At 49.5% G+C, this 13658-nt stretch overlaps 1 protein-coding gene across 4 annotated transcripts; it reads left to right on the top strand.

The window, feature by feature from the left end:
• Window positions 1-2009: 2009 nt before the first annotated feature.
• On the top strand, window positions 2010-12714 carry LOC133339659 (uncharacterized). Of its 4 annotated transcripts, none has more exons than XM_061547819.1 (7): window positions 2010-2185; window positions 3590-3648; window positions 4105-4153; window positions 4635-4753; window positions 5733-5855; window positions 6707-6757; window positions 7978-12714. In XM_061547819.1, the coding sequence occupies exons 2-7, from the start codon at window positions 3598-3600 to the stop codon at window positions 11074-11076; spliced, it is 3492 nt and encodes a 1163-aa protein (XP_061403803.1). In that variant the 5' UTR covers window positions 2010-2185; window positions 3590-3597; the 3' UTR covers window positions 11077-12714. The 4 variants fall into 4 exon arrangements, with proteins under 4 accessions (XP_061403803.1, XP_061403808.1, XP_061403810.1 ...); XM_061547824.1 differs by having other exon boundaries at window positions 4638-4753; XM_061547826.1 differs by lacking the exon at window positions 6707-6757.
• Window positions 12715-13658: the final 944 nt, after the last annotated feature.

Genomic DNA, 13658 nt, shown 5'->3' on the forward strand with positions numbered 1-13658 from the left:
TTGTCCAGAGGATCGATTGACACGTCCATCACTTGAGGTGGGACTCAAAAAGTCAAAACTGGCCCTGTTTTCTTGTTTCCACTTCGCATGCATGCTGATGAGCAACATTGGTGTGGAGTAAATCAGAGATTCACAAATTTGTCATAATCAAGAACATGCCACAACAGCACATTCACTCCCTGGTTTGATGACCTGAGGATGATCAGTGCAGTTTAAAGCAAAATCTTTGATCTACTGTAATTGCAAAACAAATGTTTGAGAGTTCTCAATTCCACCGCTTAGCTGAAACAATATTCACGCGTTAAAGAGTTGTACGTGTGACAATTACATTTGTTTGGCTATGCCGGGTGGCAGAGGGTTTCATGTCAAACAATGTGGCCAGATGACTGTGGCCCAACCCAAAACTCATTTTGAAGTACACGACGAGTTTCTACACAGAAGAGGAAATGCACCGTGTCAATCACGTGTCTCCAGACTTCCAATTATAGCAAGTACAGGAATAGCCCGGCTTACATCGGGGATGCGTTCCTGAAAGGTGCGAATATCGAAACGCCGTAAATCAAAGCAATTGACAGAGTAGGTGGAGGCGAAGGCTGTGAGGTGACAGATACAAGGACGGATGTCGTCAGCGACGTTAGTGTGGGTTGAGGCAAATCAGGTAGTGGTATCAATGAAGTGCCGATGTATTTGCGAAAGGACGTAAAAGGGATATTACTGCATTTAAAATACAATTAGCACGAGCTCTTTATCCATGGCCCCGCATTGATCCACAGACTTCCCTACGGTTTAAACATCACTTCTATTATTTATTCACGCTTACCCCCCAGATGAGAGTGATCAAGAAGTGATGACACAAATGTGAAGATGTTAAATTTCGCGCCAGAAAAAAACGAAAAAGCTGCCACATTGGGAGGCTCAACCAGGACACGTGCGCCGGGGGGCGGGGACTGTCAGCCCCTCCCCTCCCCTCGAGCCCCGCCCTCCCACCAGCCCCGCCCTCCCACCAGCCCCTCCCCTCCCCTCGAGCCCCGCCCTCCCACCAGCCCCTCTCTCCCACCAGCCCCGCCCTCCCACCAGCCCCTCCCTCCTACTAGCCCCGCCCTCCCTTCTAGCCCCTCCCTCCTACCAGCCCCTCCCTCCTACCAGACCCACCCTCCCACTAGCCCCTCCCTCCCACTAACCCCGCCCTCCCACCAGCCCCTCCCTCCCACTAGCCCCGCCCTCCCACCAGCCCCTCCCTGCCACCAGCCCCTCCCTCCCACCAGCCCCTCCCTCCCACTAGCCCCTCCCTCTTACTAGCCCCGCCCTCCCACCAGCCCCTCCCTCCCACTGGCCCCTGCCTCCCGTCCACTACACAGTGTTGGTGTACGGTGTTTTTTTTCTGCAATATTTTGCTGTCTTTTCTTGGATTTTCTGTTTGCACTTAGTCACATATTCACTTTAAGATGTTTTTTGTTCATATTTTAGTTTTTTGTTGCGGTTGCACCCGATTCAAGAGCCGAATGGCTCACAGGGCTACACCTAATACATGAACTTGAACCCACTAGCCCCGCCCACAGCGCGAGCCCTCCACCGACTCTGGCCCCGCCTACCGTGTACAAGCCCCACCCAGTAGCCCCGCCTACCGCATACAAGCCCCGCCCACTCACCCAGTAGCCCCGTCCTACCGCATACAAGCCCCGCCCACTCACCCCGTAGCCCCGCCCACCGCACACAAGCCCCGCCCACTCGCCCCGTATACCGCACACAAGCCCCGCCCACTCACCCCGTAGCCCCGCCCACTCGTCCCGTAGCCCCGCACACAAGCCCCGCCTACTAACACCGTAAGCCCCGCCCCTTCGTCCACGCGAGGGGCGGCGCCTAAAAACGCACCAATCTCGGCCGCGTTCTGGCGCCGCGCGGTGCACGCTGGGCTCGCGACTGGCTCCACCCCCCCCCCCGTGTTGCCATATAAATGGACTCGTCCGCGCGCTGCTCATGAATATATCGCATGACGCAACTTCCGGAAAGCACGGGCAGCCCTCTTTGTGTTCCGCGCGGCGAGCGGCGTCAACGCCTTCTCCTCCTCCTCCTCCCTCTCTCCCGCGGGCCGTGACGCGGCCAGGGCTGCAGCTCCCTCTGCTTGCGCCGTGCGGTACTGGTGGCGGTAGCCGGCTCTGTTGGAGCCGGTGACATTCCGGCCGAGGTACGTGCTTACCTGCCCCTTCGCTCCCTCGCTCCTCCCGCGCCCCCGTGGTGGGCGACGTGGGTGGGCGACGGGGGTACGACCCAGGGCCGCACGCTCCTCCCTCACCCCCGCGAGCACGAATCGACGCGTCCCTCACGCCGTGCTCCTCCCACACCCCCCTCCTCCGCCTCCTTCTCTCGTGGCTTGGACGCGCCCAGCGTGACGTTACGGGGGGCGGGGCGGCGGGAGGAGCAACTGGCTGTCGCCTGATGAAGTTGGTTGTGTCTTCTTGGTTCTTTCGGTAAAGTCACGTAGAAGGGAAGTAATAATAAAATAATAAAATAAAACATAATAATTATGTTTTATTTTTATTACTTCCCTAATAAAATAATAAAAATAAAACATAATTATTATGTTTTATTTTATTATTTTATTACTTCCCTTCTACGTGACTTTACCGAAAGAACCAAGAAGATGAATCCCTGCAGTCACGAAAGCTTTAAATCAAAAGTTGGTTGTGGTTGTTGTAATCGCTGACGAAACGTCGAACTCGGATTGTAAATATTGTGGGTTTACTCTCCAACACCGGTGTGCTTAAGTAGTAACTAACTTTTGTTTACGTGACAAACATTATTAATGGACCCCAAAAATAGCTTTTATTACGGATAATATTGGTCGCGAAAGCCTACCAATACGTGTTGAACTGGGGTGGACAGTGAGGCCCCGAAATAACGTGTATAGTGTCTCCGGAATGTAAAGTTACTCGTAAGACAGCCGCAGTAATAACTAGGGCGGCCACTTGTGTCGAACCGTCAACCTCTGCAGCATGCGCTACCGATTGGCCGTGTCACCGTCTCTGAAGTCCAACTAAGGAAGTTACACGTAATCCACTGCGTAGAATCTGCATAATCCTGTATTGTATGAGGGCCAAATGCAAGACATTGCTTAACACTACTGTTCCCTAAGCCTTTTGTATGCTGCATAAAGATTAAAGTTTTGCATATGCGCTACATTCACCGTGGCTCTGCCGCTCAAACTTGTAACACAGAACTGTGGAGGCAGTGATGGCGAATCGCACACAATAATGCACTGTGTTAATGCAGTTGGCCACACGTCATAATATAGGATCACAGAGCTTCGGCACATTTCGGTGTCGTTTTTTTGGCTGCCTTGCCAAGCACTTATTTGTGGGTTCCTACGTCGCTTTGAGGAACCTGCAGCGTTTTGGTCTGCGACTTGAATGGATGACACTGCTATACACAAATAAAACATGTATAGTTTAACAGCTACAGCTGTGACACATGGCTGCCACGTGGCTCTGACATTACCAGACAACTTCCTGCCATTCTATCCTCTCCATGGTTTCAGGTGTATACACTATATACACTATATATATTTATGTTGCCTTTCCATTCTGTACAGGTTTTCCCATGGAGAAGGAGCAGCGGCAGCAGCTCGCACATTCTCCACGGGCGAGCCAGGTGAGTGTTACCTCCAGGGGGGCACACACAGAATTGCTGAGCATGGGTCCAAATGCTCCAAACATCAAGCGGCCAGAATGCAAACAGCACCGTCAAAGCTGTAGTAGACAAGGGTGTAACACGTTTCTCGAATTGAGCAAGGTTGTTGTTTATGAGAGCTTGGAAAAGAGATGACGATATTGGGAGGGAATTCCAAGGAGGCGGAGGGCGAGGGAAGAAGCAGAAAGGGAAATGTAGTGACCTGCAGAGTGGTGGTTAATGCCATGTGGATGAGGTGAAATAGCATGGTTGACCTGGTCCTCAACTTGGGTGGAGGAATCTATTACAACTTTAAAAGTGCTGTTTGTTGCTGGTCGCTTGAGATGTTGGGCTTTTGTGCCAGTGCCTGGCAACTGTGAGTTTAAATTAAATGAAACCCTTTGAGCTGGAGAGTAAATGTTATTCTCTGTTCCCCAGGATGCCATGACTTCCGATATGAAGACCGACCTTTTCCAACAACAGCCAGGTGACCAAAATCATTCTGACTGTTCACACTATTTGCTCGTTCACTGCAAGATATAAGCATATCCACGGACAGAATAAACATTACACAATGTCAATGAAATATTTGGTAACGTGGACCCTTAAAATATTAGGTGGAATTGTTTTCGACCCAGGAAGTCAAAACATAACACAAGTGCTCATTTCCTGTTTACAACCCTGAGCCAGTGGTAGAAATTCCGCGTTATTATGGTGAGGGCGAGTCTATCCATACGACAACCACTGTTGACTTCCCCACAAAGTGGTACTCATTTGAATGACCCGTGACGGATTATGTGCTGAAGTCAAAACCCAACCAGGATTTGAACTCCAATCTCCACTCATGAACTGCTCACGTAACTGCTGAGGCACGGTGTCAAGAACCGGTGCTTTAACCGCTGTGATTAGCGTAGCAGCAACACGCCAGGAGTAACAGCCAGGGGTTGTTGTGGTGTCTGTATTTGCAGCAGCTGGGTCGTCACTGCAGCTGCCTGTGTCAAATCTGGAGTGTCTACGCAAGAGCCGTAAAACCGTCAAGAGAATCCTGTGCGACATTGGCCTGGAGTGGTGCCAGACGTTTGTGGAGGTAACGCTTGTGGCAGAGGTCGCAAATGGGTTTTGATTCCTTACCCGTACCCGGCCGCACCAGGGTCGCAAACGGGTACCCGTACCCGGCCGGGTAGCCGGGTATCGGGTAGGGTACGGATATCGGGTACCCGATTGCGACCTCTGGGATGAAGCCATGTTGCAGGCGCGGGTGGGTTGATTCTAGAAACTTGAATTGTGAGAAGAGACAAGACGTTGGGAAATGAGTGACAAAAGTTTACTCACCAGTGACTCACGGCCTTCTCACTCATTGGTTGGGGTGAGTCACGTGCGGCTACCTGTACCCGGCCGCACCAGGGTCGCAAACGAATACCCGTACCCGGCCGGGTACGGGTAGCCGGGTATCGGGTAGGATACGGGTATTGGGTACCCGATTGCGACCTCTGGCGTGTGGAGGTGGCAGCAGCTCGATCACCGCGAGGCTCAGCAGCTGTGAAGTCTGACGCGAGTGCAGTGCCCGCATTAGGTGTTGACACCGCCCTGCTGTAGCGCGTTTGACCTTTGTCGCAAAGGTTTGCTGTTTGAATCCGGTAGGCCGCCCTGGTTAATACCGCAGGTTGGGAGTTTCTGAAAAAACTAATCGGAATCAAAATCTTTATTCATCCTGGAGGAATCTGATGAGCTATCAACCTCTTTTTTTACAGATGCCCAGTAGTTTCACAGATGTCCAGTAGACAAACATGAAGGCAGTGCTGTATTTTTTTTACCTTTGACAGGTATTCCATTTCAGAACTAGTATTTGATTGTGAAAATAGATTACTGGTTTACCAGTTTTTGTTTAACATTCCTCATTTGAATGTATCTGTCATGTACAATGTTGAGCACGTGCGGCCTGGCGTGGGCTGCTGGCCACCCACCCCTCCGTGCGCTGTGGCAGCCTTCATAGTGTGCTCGCTATTGCACTGGCCCTGACAGTCTCTTAAGGCAATATGGGGGATATTTGTCTTTGTGCATGCTAGAACCAGGAGGACGAGGAGCTGGTTACTTGGAACTATCAGTGCACAGACTGGGAGCTGCTCACTGAACACGAACCTCCCGCAAAGCACAAGCGTAAAGCCCTGGCGAGTTTGCCGGCCACCACGGTAACAAAACAAACTTCCAGAGCTGTAATACGTGTTAAACTAACAGACCTGTGTTTGATGGAGCCGCCCTGCGGTGCGCCGCAGCGTCTTGCAGCGTCTCGCAGCGCTTCACACGCAATGCAAGATTTGCATCTCTTCGCAAACACTTAAAAGTGCACCCGCAGGGGCAGCTGTCCCTGGGCAGCACAAGGGGACTCAGCACCTGGCTTGCAAGTGGGCATTAGTCTGCCATTAGTGGCCAATGAGACTCATCGTAAAGTATCATAGCCGTGTTTGCGATGACATTGTGCACATTATTAAATTATTCAAATGCACAAGCACATGTCAAAAATATTTATGCTACACAAGCTCACGATGTTGTACAAAATGAATGCATATCCCCATTATGCATACGCCTTGCATTATAACGCTTTGCAGGCGGACTGTTTTACTTTCTGTTGGACGTATTACAGGCTCTGACTGTGCTTCTCTCTGTTTGTACCTGGCGTTCTTTCTTTGTCCATCTGTGTGTGTCTGTTTCTTACTGTTTATCTCTGCATGCGTGTCCCTGTGGAGCTGACCTGTCTACTAACTATCACTGGTATCTGAGAGGCCCTTCTGCTGTTTGTCCACTGTGGGAATAGACGTCCAACTAGGAGGATGACCATTCAAATATAGTTCTGTTTGCCTCGCTTGGAAATGGAACACACACTAAATCCTCATTTTAACCTTATGACGGGACCCCAGGGTCCTGAATAAACGGAAGTCAAAATCTGAATTAATTTATTTTTGGCGACTCTGTCCCACCGCGCACATAAACGCCGTGACCCACCTGGCGCGAATCATTCTGTTGTCATGTCGTCCAAACGCAGCGAGGACGAATACGCAGAAGAGCTGAACAAGCGAATGTACTCCATGCTCGGGTATGGGCAGGATCATTAGTCTTATCCAAAGCTGCACAAACTGCCTACACGACTTAAGGCCTTTATTTGTCATAACGATATGCATAATACAGTGAAACTGCTCTCTTATCTTCATTATTATTTGTAACGAACCAATGTCTATAGCCGGGATCAATCGATGACAATCCTATTACCTGCAGATATTTAACAGATGAGATGCGTTGCACCGTTAATTCCTGCTGTTTGATAATACTTTCTTGTCTGTATGCATCTGTGCAGATTGGCTTAACCGCAAAAAAAAAACTTAGTCCCCACATACCGCTCTTATCAATGCGGATAAGAGGAGCGGCGACCCACTACTCTGTAGAGTAACATTGGTATAAACGCTTGTTACAATATGAACAGCGCATTGAAAACGCGTACTCTTTTATGTACTGTTTACAAAGTGTGTTCACAAATCCACACTGAGAAACACGATGATTGACAGAGGGGTGTAAATTATTTTTTCTATAGTGTATTTAAATAGAGGCCCTGCAGGTAAGTAGTTTTTCAGTTTTATAGGCATCGTTTAACAAGACAACACTTGCCACCATCCTTCAAACCCATTGGTGAAAAATAGAAAAGTTTTTTTCATTATAATATAATGTTTATGCGAGAGCCGGGGGCTTATGGGACCCCGGGGTCCCACCATAAGGTTCGTTTAACGCATTGGATGCGTTCCTGAAAAGTGCCACATTAAGCAAAAAACGCGTTGAAGCAAAAACAATTTCTAAATAAATAATTTAACGAAGTTTGGCGAGATATGATGTACGTACACACAGTAAGATGGCGGAACAAATAATTGAGGGTATGCCGCCGCGTTGATGCATCATTCCGCGTACTGTATCACACCACTTGGCCGCGCACCTCAAGAAAATCGACCGCTCAGAAACCGCATTATCACGGTGCGCGTTCCGCATTGTGCGAAAAGTGTTCCTTAATGGAAGAACTGCATTTTAGCGAAAACGTGGTGTGTAATCATGTGTTAAGTGATGACCGTATATAGGACTTTTAATTAATTATTATTACATACAGGATGTTCAATACTCATTTAAGAGACATGTGGACATCTTAAAATGTAATATTCTTAACAAAAGCAGCAAAATTAAACCTGCATTACCTTAGGAATTGCGATTGCCACTGAAGCAGATTGTGCTGCTTTCATAGCTGTTATGCTTACTCTGCTCCGTGTGTTTACTCAGGAACAGACCAGTGGCACCTTGGCAGTAAAGACCAAAAAACCAAGACGTCAGGAGAGCAACTATGAGACGATGCTGCGGCACGCGGCGGCCTCGCACGACCCCAGGCACCCCTGGTCTCCCGTCGGATACACCAGCTTTGCGCCGTCGTGGCCGGGCGGCAGCGGGCAGCAGCAGTACATCTGTCCCACACAGCTGCTTGCCTTCCAATCATCCTTGCCGCCGCTGCCGCCCCACTATCTTGCCCCGCCGTCACAGAATGCAGCTCTGAGCGTTCAACCGAGCCAAGCGTCTATGGTTCCTGTGGAGAATGGCGGAACAGTGGGCTCGACCGTTTCATCACTACAGGTCAAGACCGGATCACGATTAGTAGTACCGGCACAAAAACTTCAGTTCTGCCGGTTCTGCAAGGAGTTTGTGACCTCAGAGGTATTTCTGGGGCATACCCTCACGTGTCACGGCCCCATGTTGGCAGAGGAGAACGGCCTCTCCGCTCCACGCATGTCAGAGTGCTCCTTGTGCAAAGCAGAGATGCATCCCACGATGCTGAGAGAGCACATGCTGCAGCATAGCCTGCGCTGCCAGTACTGCCTCTTGGCCTTCAAGGAACATCGGCAGATGCTGGAACACATGGCCAAAGAACATCCGTACTATGGGACGAGTGGCTCTACAGTTCTTGAATCGCAAGCCGTCATTTCTGCAAGATCTTCCGCGCACTCGCAAACGTTTACGAACGATTTCCAGGCACCAGAAAACATTATGCCACACAAGTTTTTGCAACCTCAGTGCACCGTGTCAAACATAAGGCAGCCATGCAGTGGTGCGACCGTGCAGAGTCAACCTTCGAATGCGTCTCTCCCAATCTTCACTTTCACCCTCCCGCCGGTCCCAGTGTCTGCCCAAGATCAACAGTCGTTGATTCTTAAGTTGGTCCCTCAACAATCTGTTGTTGCGTCACAATCACAGCAGCTTGGCAATATGCCAGCGTTGCTCACACTGAACTTATCGCAGGCTCCGCAGTCTGGCGGAGTTCCCCGCTTTGTGTCTATAGCTCCCTCCATGCCAGCAATGCAGTCCAACCAGGAGCCCCCTGTTGTCTCTTCCCGAGTGACGACCGCGTGCGCACAAAACGTAGTTTCCACAGTAAGCAAAGCGATTGAGAATAACGTGATGCCCGGACAGGAACCGCTGCGTCAGCAAACGGACAGTGCCACACAGCTTCACTTAGCGATGGCGTCGCCTACAGCGGTGAACGTTTCGGAAGCAGCTCAGGCGCAATTCACCGTGAACCCCGGCACCGCCTCAGCATTGCATCAGCTACAGAATGGCATGTGGGCATCAGGCGCCATGCAGATAATGATGACGCATCACCAGCAGCCGCACGTTGTGACGGTTCCTCACATGTCCGCAGGGATGATGCCGCAGACCGTCACCATCTGCAACCGCGGGACTGGGCAGCCCCTGCAGCTGTTGTTGCAGCCAGCTCCTGCTCTTGCTCATTCCAGCTCCGCCCAGATGCCCGTGGGCACGACAACGAAGGGGGTCGTAAATTGCGACGGCGTGAATTCCGCAGCGATCGGTGTCTCCGCTGCTGCGACCCTGCCGGCCGCCCCGATGCAGCAGTATTTTGTGACGGTCAACAATGGCTCCGCGGGCCCCATAACCATGGTGCCAGTGAATCAGACCTCTACGCCCTCTGCGCATGCCGCCGTCGCCGCCGCGATGCCAACACCCACAGCTCTTTGCTGTGCATCGAGCAGCTGTTTGGTCACCGTCCCTCCTGTACCTATACCCGGCGATTTGGGTAAAAGCCCGGCGCCACTGCCCCCTGGTGTGAACGCCACGAGTCTCCAGGAGCCAACGGGGCCGTGGATGCCGCAGCCGAGACCTCCGGCAATGCGCTCGCGGTTCCTGGGGCAGGTGCACGCACTTTGCGTGTTCTGCGGGGCGACCATACGGGGACCCCAGCAGGAGATCGCGGTCATGGTGGAGCATCACCTCAATACAACGCATGGTGTCAGCCAGGCTTTTGATCGGAAAAAGAACATGGTGAAGTATTACTGCTTTCACTGCAAAGTACAGTATCACTACCCTCTGTATGTCAACGCGCTGGACGCTCACAAGAAGCACTGCCCGATGCAGGTGATGGAACGTAAGGTGCTTGGGCTAATGGCTGCTACAAAGGACGACTGCACGGTGAACTCTCCTCAGGAGGTGAGGATCGCTCAGTACAAACCGAAGGTCGTGGATCACAATGGAGGCAACGCGGCGCCACGGGTTGAGTTCGCAGTACGTTGTGTCAAAAACACACCAGTGCACAATCCAAGTTTCAGGGATACTAAGGCAAAATTACAACAAAACACAACATCTGTGATCATTCAGAAGGGTTGTAAATTTAAAAAGGCAGTGCATCATAACAGGAGCAGCGGATCGATGCAGCTGGCTCTAGATCCGACCGACCACGTCGACAAGAGTTACGACGAAAGGAAGCAGTTCCTCGTGAAATATTTCAATGAGCGCCCATACCCAAACCAGAAAGAGGTGGCCCTGCTCACAGAGAAACTGTGGATGTGCCATGGAGACGCGGACATTCTGTTCGCCTGCAAGCAGGAGGAATGCCTACGTTCGATCGAGGCACATCGGACCCACGTGCTGCTAGGGTTCAGCATGCTGGAGATGCAGGGCCTCAACCACGACCTCTTCTTCCCTGCATTGGACTCGACCACGTGGGACATGCCGCTGGAAAAAACAGCGCCGCCAGGGCAAAGTAACCACACAGAGCACACGGAGCACACGGAGCACACGGAGCACTTGGAGCACGCAAGGCAAAGTAACCACACAGAGCACATGGAGCACACGGAGCACTTGGAGCACACGGGGCAAAGTAAGCACGCAAGGCAAAGTAACCACACAGAGCACACGGAGCACACGGAGCACTTGGAGCACACGGGGCAAAATAAGCACGCAAGGCAAAGTAACCACACAGAGCATGCGAAGCACCCGGGGCACACGGGGGATGCAGAGCACTCGGGGCACAGTAATGACACGGATCACGTAAAGCACGTGCGGCATAGTCAGCACGCGGACCACGTGGAGGTTTAATGTTTAGTTCAAAATTTTTTCCAGCTAATAAACTCACACGGTGTACCTGGTATTAAACAACCACCCCAATGCTGAAAAAATACCTGCAAATTACTCATTTGGGATTCCACACCCACCAACATCGCCCCCTATCGTGAAAACTTGGCAGGACCCTCCTAAAATAAGATTATTTCTGGGTAAAAGAGGTGTAAATAAATAATACAATGAATATAACCCACGGATCTGCTACTGTACATATACTGCTACTGTACATAGATTAAATAATTGTATGGGTTGTGAGGGTATGAATGCGACCCCCATTTGAAACGCGATCCTGGTCGTGTGTGCCGAACCAAAGTCACCTTGGCGATGTTCGGTTAATGTGTTTATAATGTTTTGTCTTTGTATTAATGTGAAGCTTTATGTATTTTACAAATGTCGGATAATTTCGGTGAAAAGTTTGCTTCCCTGAAATACAGATTTGTTTAATATAGTTTCCGAGCACAGGCAAAGAACGCTAAGCGGCCTGCAACAAACAGCACGATTAATGATAATTGTTTTTTTACCCTTCTATCTGGCAACAAAACTGTGTGTCAGTTTTGTTGCCAAATAGAAGGGTAAAAAAACAATTATCATATTTTTTACTGGTAAATGAGGTTCCAATGGAGCACGATTAATGTTGAAACGGATAAGAATTGATGGGTTTCATGAATAGGCAAGGCTATTATCTAAGAGATTTGGAGAAGAGACGATGGGAGGGAAGAAGCAGTGTGGCGAGTGAACACTGGGATGAGACAAAACCGCCTCCACTGTTGATGCAACAAACATGAATCGCAGAGGCTTCTGCACACTCATGAACACATTCCTGCGGAGGGAGCTGGTAGGAACATTGGGTTGCTCGGTCAATGGCCAGGGTCAACGGCGGCGTGGTGTATTCCGCAAATATGGCCGACTGTGAGGGCGGGCACAAGCCGGCGTGAGTAGGTTAAACGTTGAGTTTTATAAGGGCACCACAGGGTGACCAGCCCAGCCCCACCCTCCCCACCCCTCCCCTCCCCACCCTCCCCACCCAGCCCTTCCCTTCCCTCCCCACCCAGCCCCTCCCTGCACGACGGACGGACGGACACAATAATCCCCTGTGGGCTTGTGTAACCAGGAGATTCCAACCAGTATAACCTAGGTTATAAGAGTTGCGCATTCATAAATGATCTTAATAAAACTTTCGATTTAATCTTTCATTATTTACTTTGCACGACTGTATGGAAGCTGGCCCAGAGGCGACATGTCCAGGTATTGGTGACTTTCCTTCAATGCCCGTGTTCAGATAGATTTTCGTGACATCGCTTCAGTGAACGTCGGAAGGGGATGAGTGGGCTGGGAGTGTGCAACAGAGCCCTGGAGCTGGAGAGAGAACGCGGCGCAGCTGCGGTTGTACTTTTAGAACATTGCACGCAGTACAATTTAGCCTGCTTATTCTTGAAACCAGAAGCGGGAGATATTTTCCAGAGCGATGTGGGGTGCTGTGGGTTCGCATTGTGCGGTCCGCAGACCCCATGGTGAATGTTCAATCTTGAGTTGCATTTATATTTCAGAGCTGTATGTCACCTATGTGGCTCGTGAAGATTACAATAACATTATTGCGTAACATTTTCTCGTTTATATCCCATATGCCTCGTGCATGTAGGTATGAAATATAAATATTTTGGATGTACATGTTTAATAAAGTTGATATTTAGCAGATGTGTGTACCTTGTTCATCAATGCACTGTTGCCCACGATTACTAAGGTTTGCTGTCAAATCATTTGTAACGATATATATTACCTTATCAGTTTACCGTAACTTTATAACTGTTCACTTAACTCAAGTCAGCCTTGAGTACTGTATTTCAATCTTTGTGAATTTACATCGCACATGCCGTCATAGCATGTTGAGAATCGTCATGCTGTCAGTTATTCCAAAAAACAAATGTTGCACAGCACTCATGAGCAATAGCTGTTGATTTAGAACTTGGTAATAATTTCGCATTGTCAGGATTTTTTTTATGATAAAAGGTAATCATGGTTCTGCTTCTTTGATGACATTCAGTTCTATCCCAGAAGCTTTCCGTTTTTCATGGTAATCCCTATTGAAGTATCGTAACCTGTATAGGCATGCATTTAAACAATGTGTTATTTGATGATTAGTTTCCAAGCAGCACTAAGTCTGTAGCTATCCGAATGGTTTTAATTATTTGTATTTCTCTAATTTTCGATATTCTCTAATTAGTTGTGGCCAGTAGTAACTAATTTTGCACACAACTTCAACATCAAAATCAATTGGTATGGGTATTTTAGTACAGTAAAACCTTGGATTGCGAGTAACTTGGTCTGCGAGTGTTTTGCAAGACGAGTACAATTTTTTTTATAAATATTAATTTGATAAACGAGCGAGGTCTTGCAATACGAGTAGTACGTATACGCTTTGTCTGCCGAGCGTCACGTGATCACAACTGATATACGAGTGCTTTGATATACGAGTGCTTTGGATTACAAACACGTTTCCGGAACGAATTATACTCGCAATCCAAGGTTTTGCTGTACACACAATCGACAGGAAAATACAA

This window comes from Lethenteron reissneri, chromosome 9, assembly GCF_015708825.2.
Source record: "Lethenteron reissneri isolate LAM-NWPU_2019-01 chromosome 9, ASM1570882v1, whole genome shotgun sequence".
NCBI classification, from domain to species: Eukaryota; Metazoa; Chordata; class Hyperoartia; order Petromyzontiformes; family Petromyzontidae; genus Lethenteron; species Lethenteron reissneri.

What these genes read in the sequence shown, in the direction of transcription:
- LOC133339659 (XM_061547819.1), top strand. Translation starts at nt 3,598, where the DNA reads ATGGAGAAGGAGCAGCGGCAGCAGCTCGCACATTCTCCACGGGCGAGC. An exon ending in CCTTTTCCAACAACAGCCAG is followed by an intron (nt 4,154 to 4,634) that starts GTGACCAAAATC and finishes CTGTATTTGCAG; the next exon opens with CAGCTGGGTCGTCACTGCAG. An exon ending in CGAGTTTGCCGGCCACCACG is followed by an intron (nt 5,856 to 6,706) that starts GTAACAAAACAA and finishes GTCCAAACGCAG; the next exon opens with CGAGGACGAATACGCAGAAG.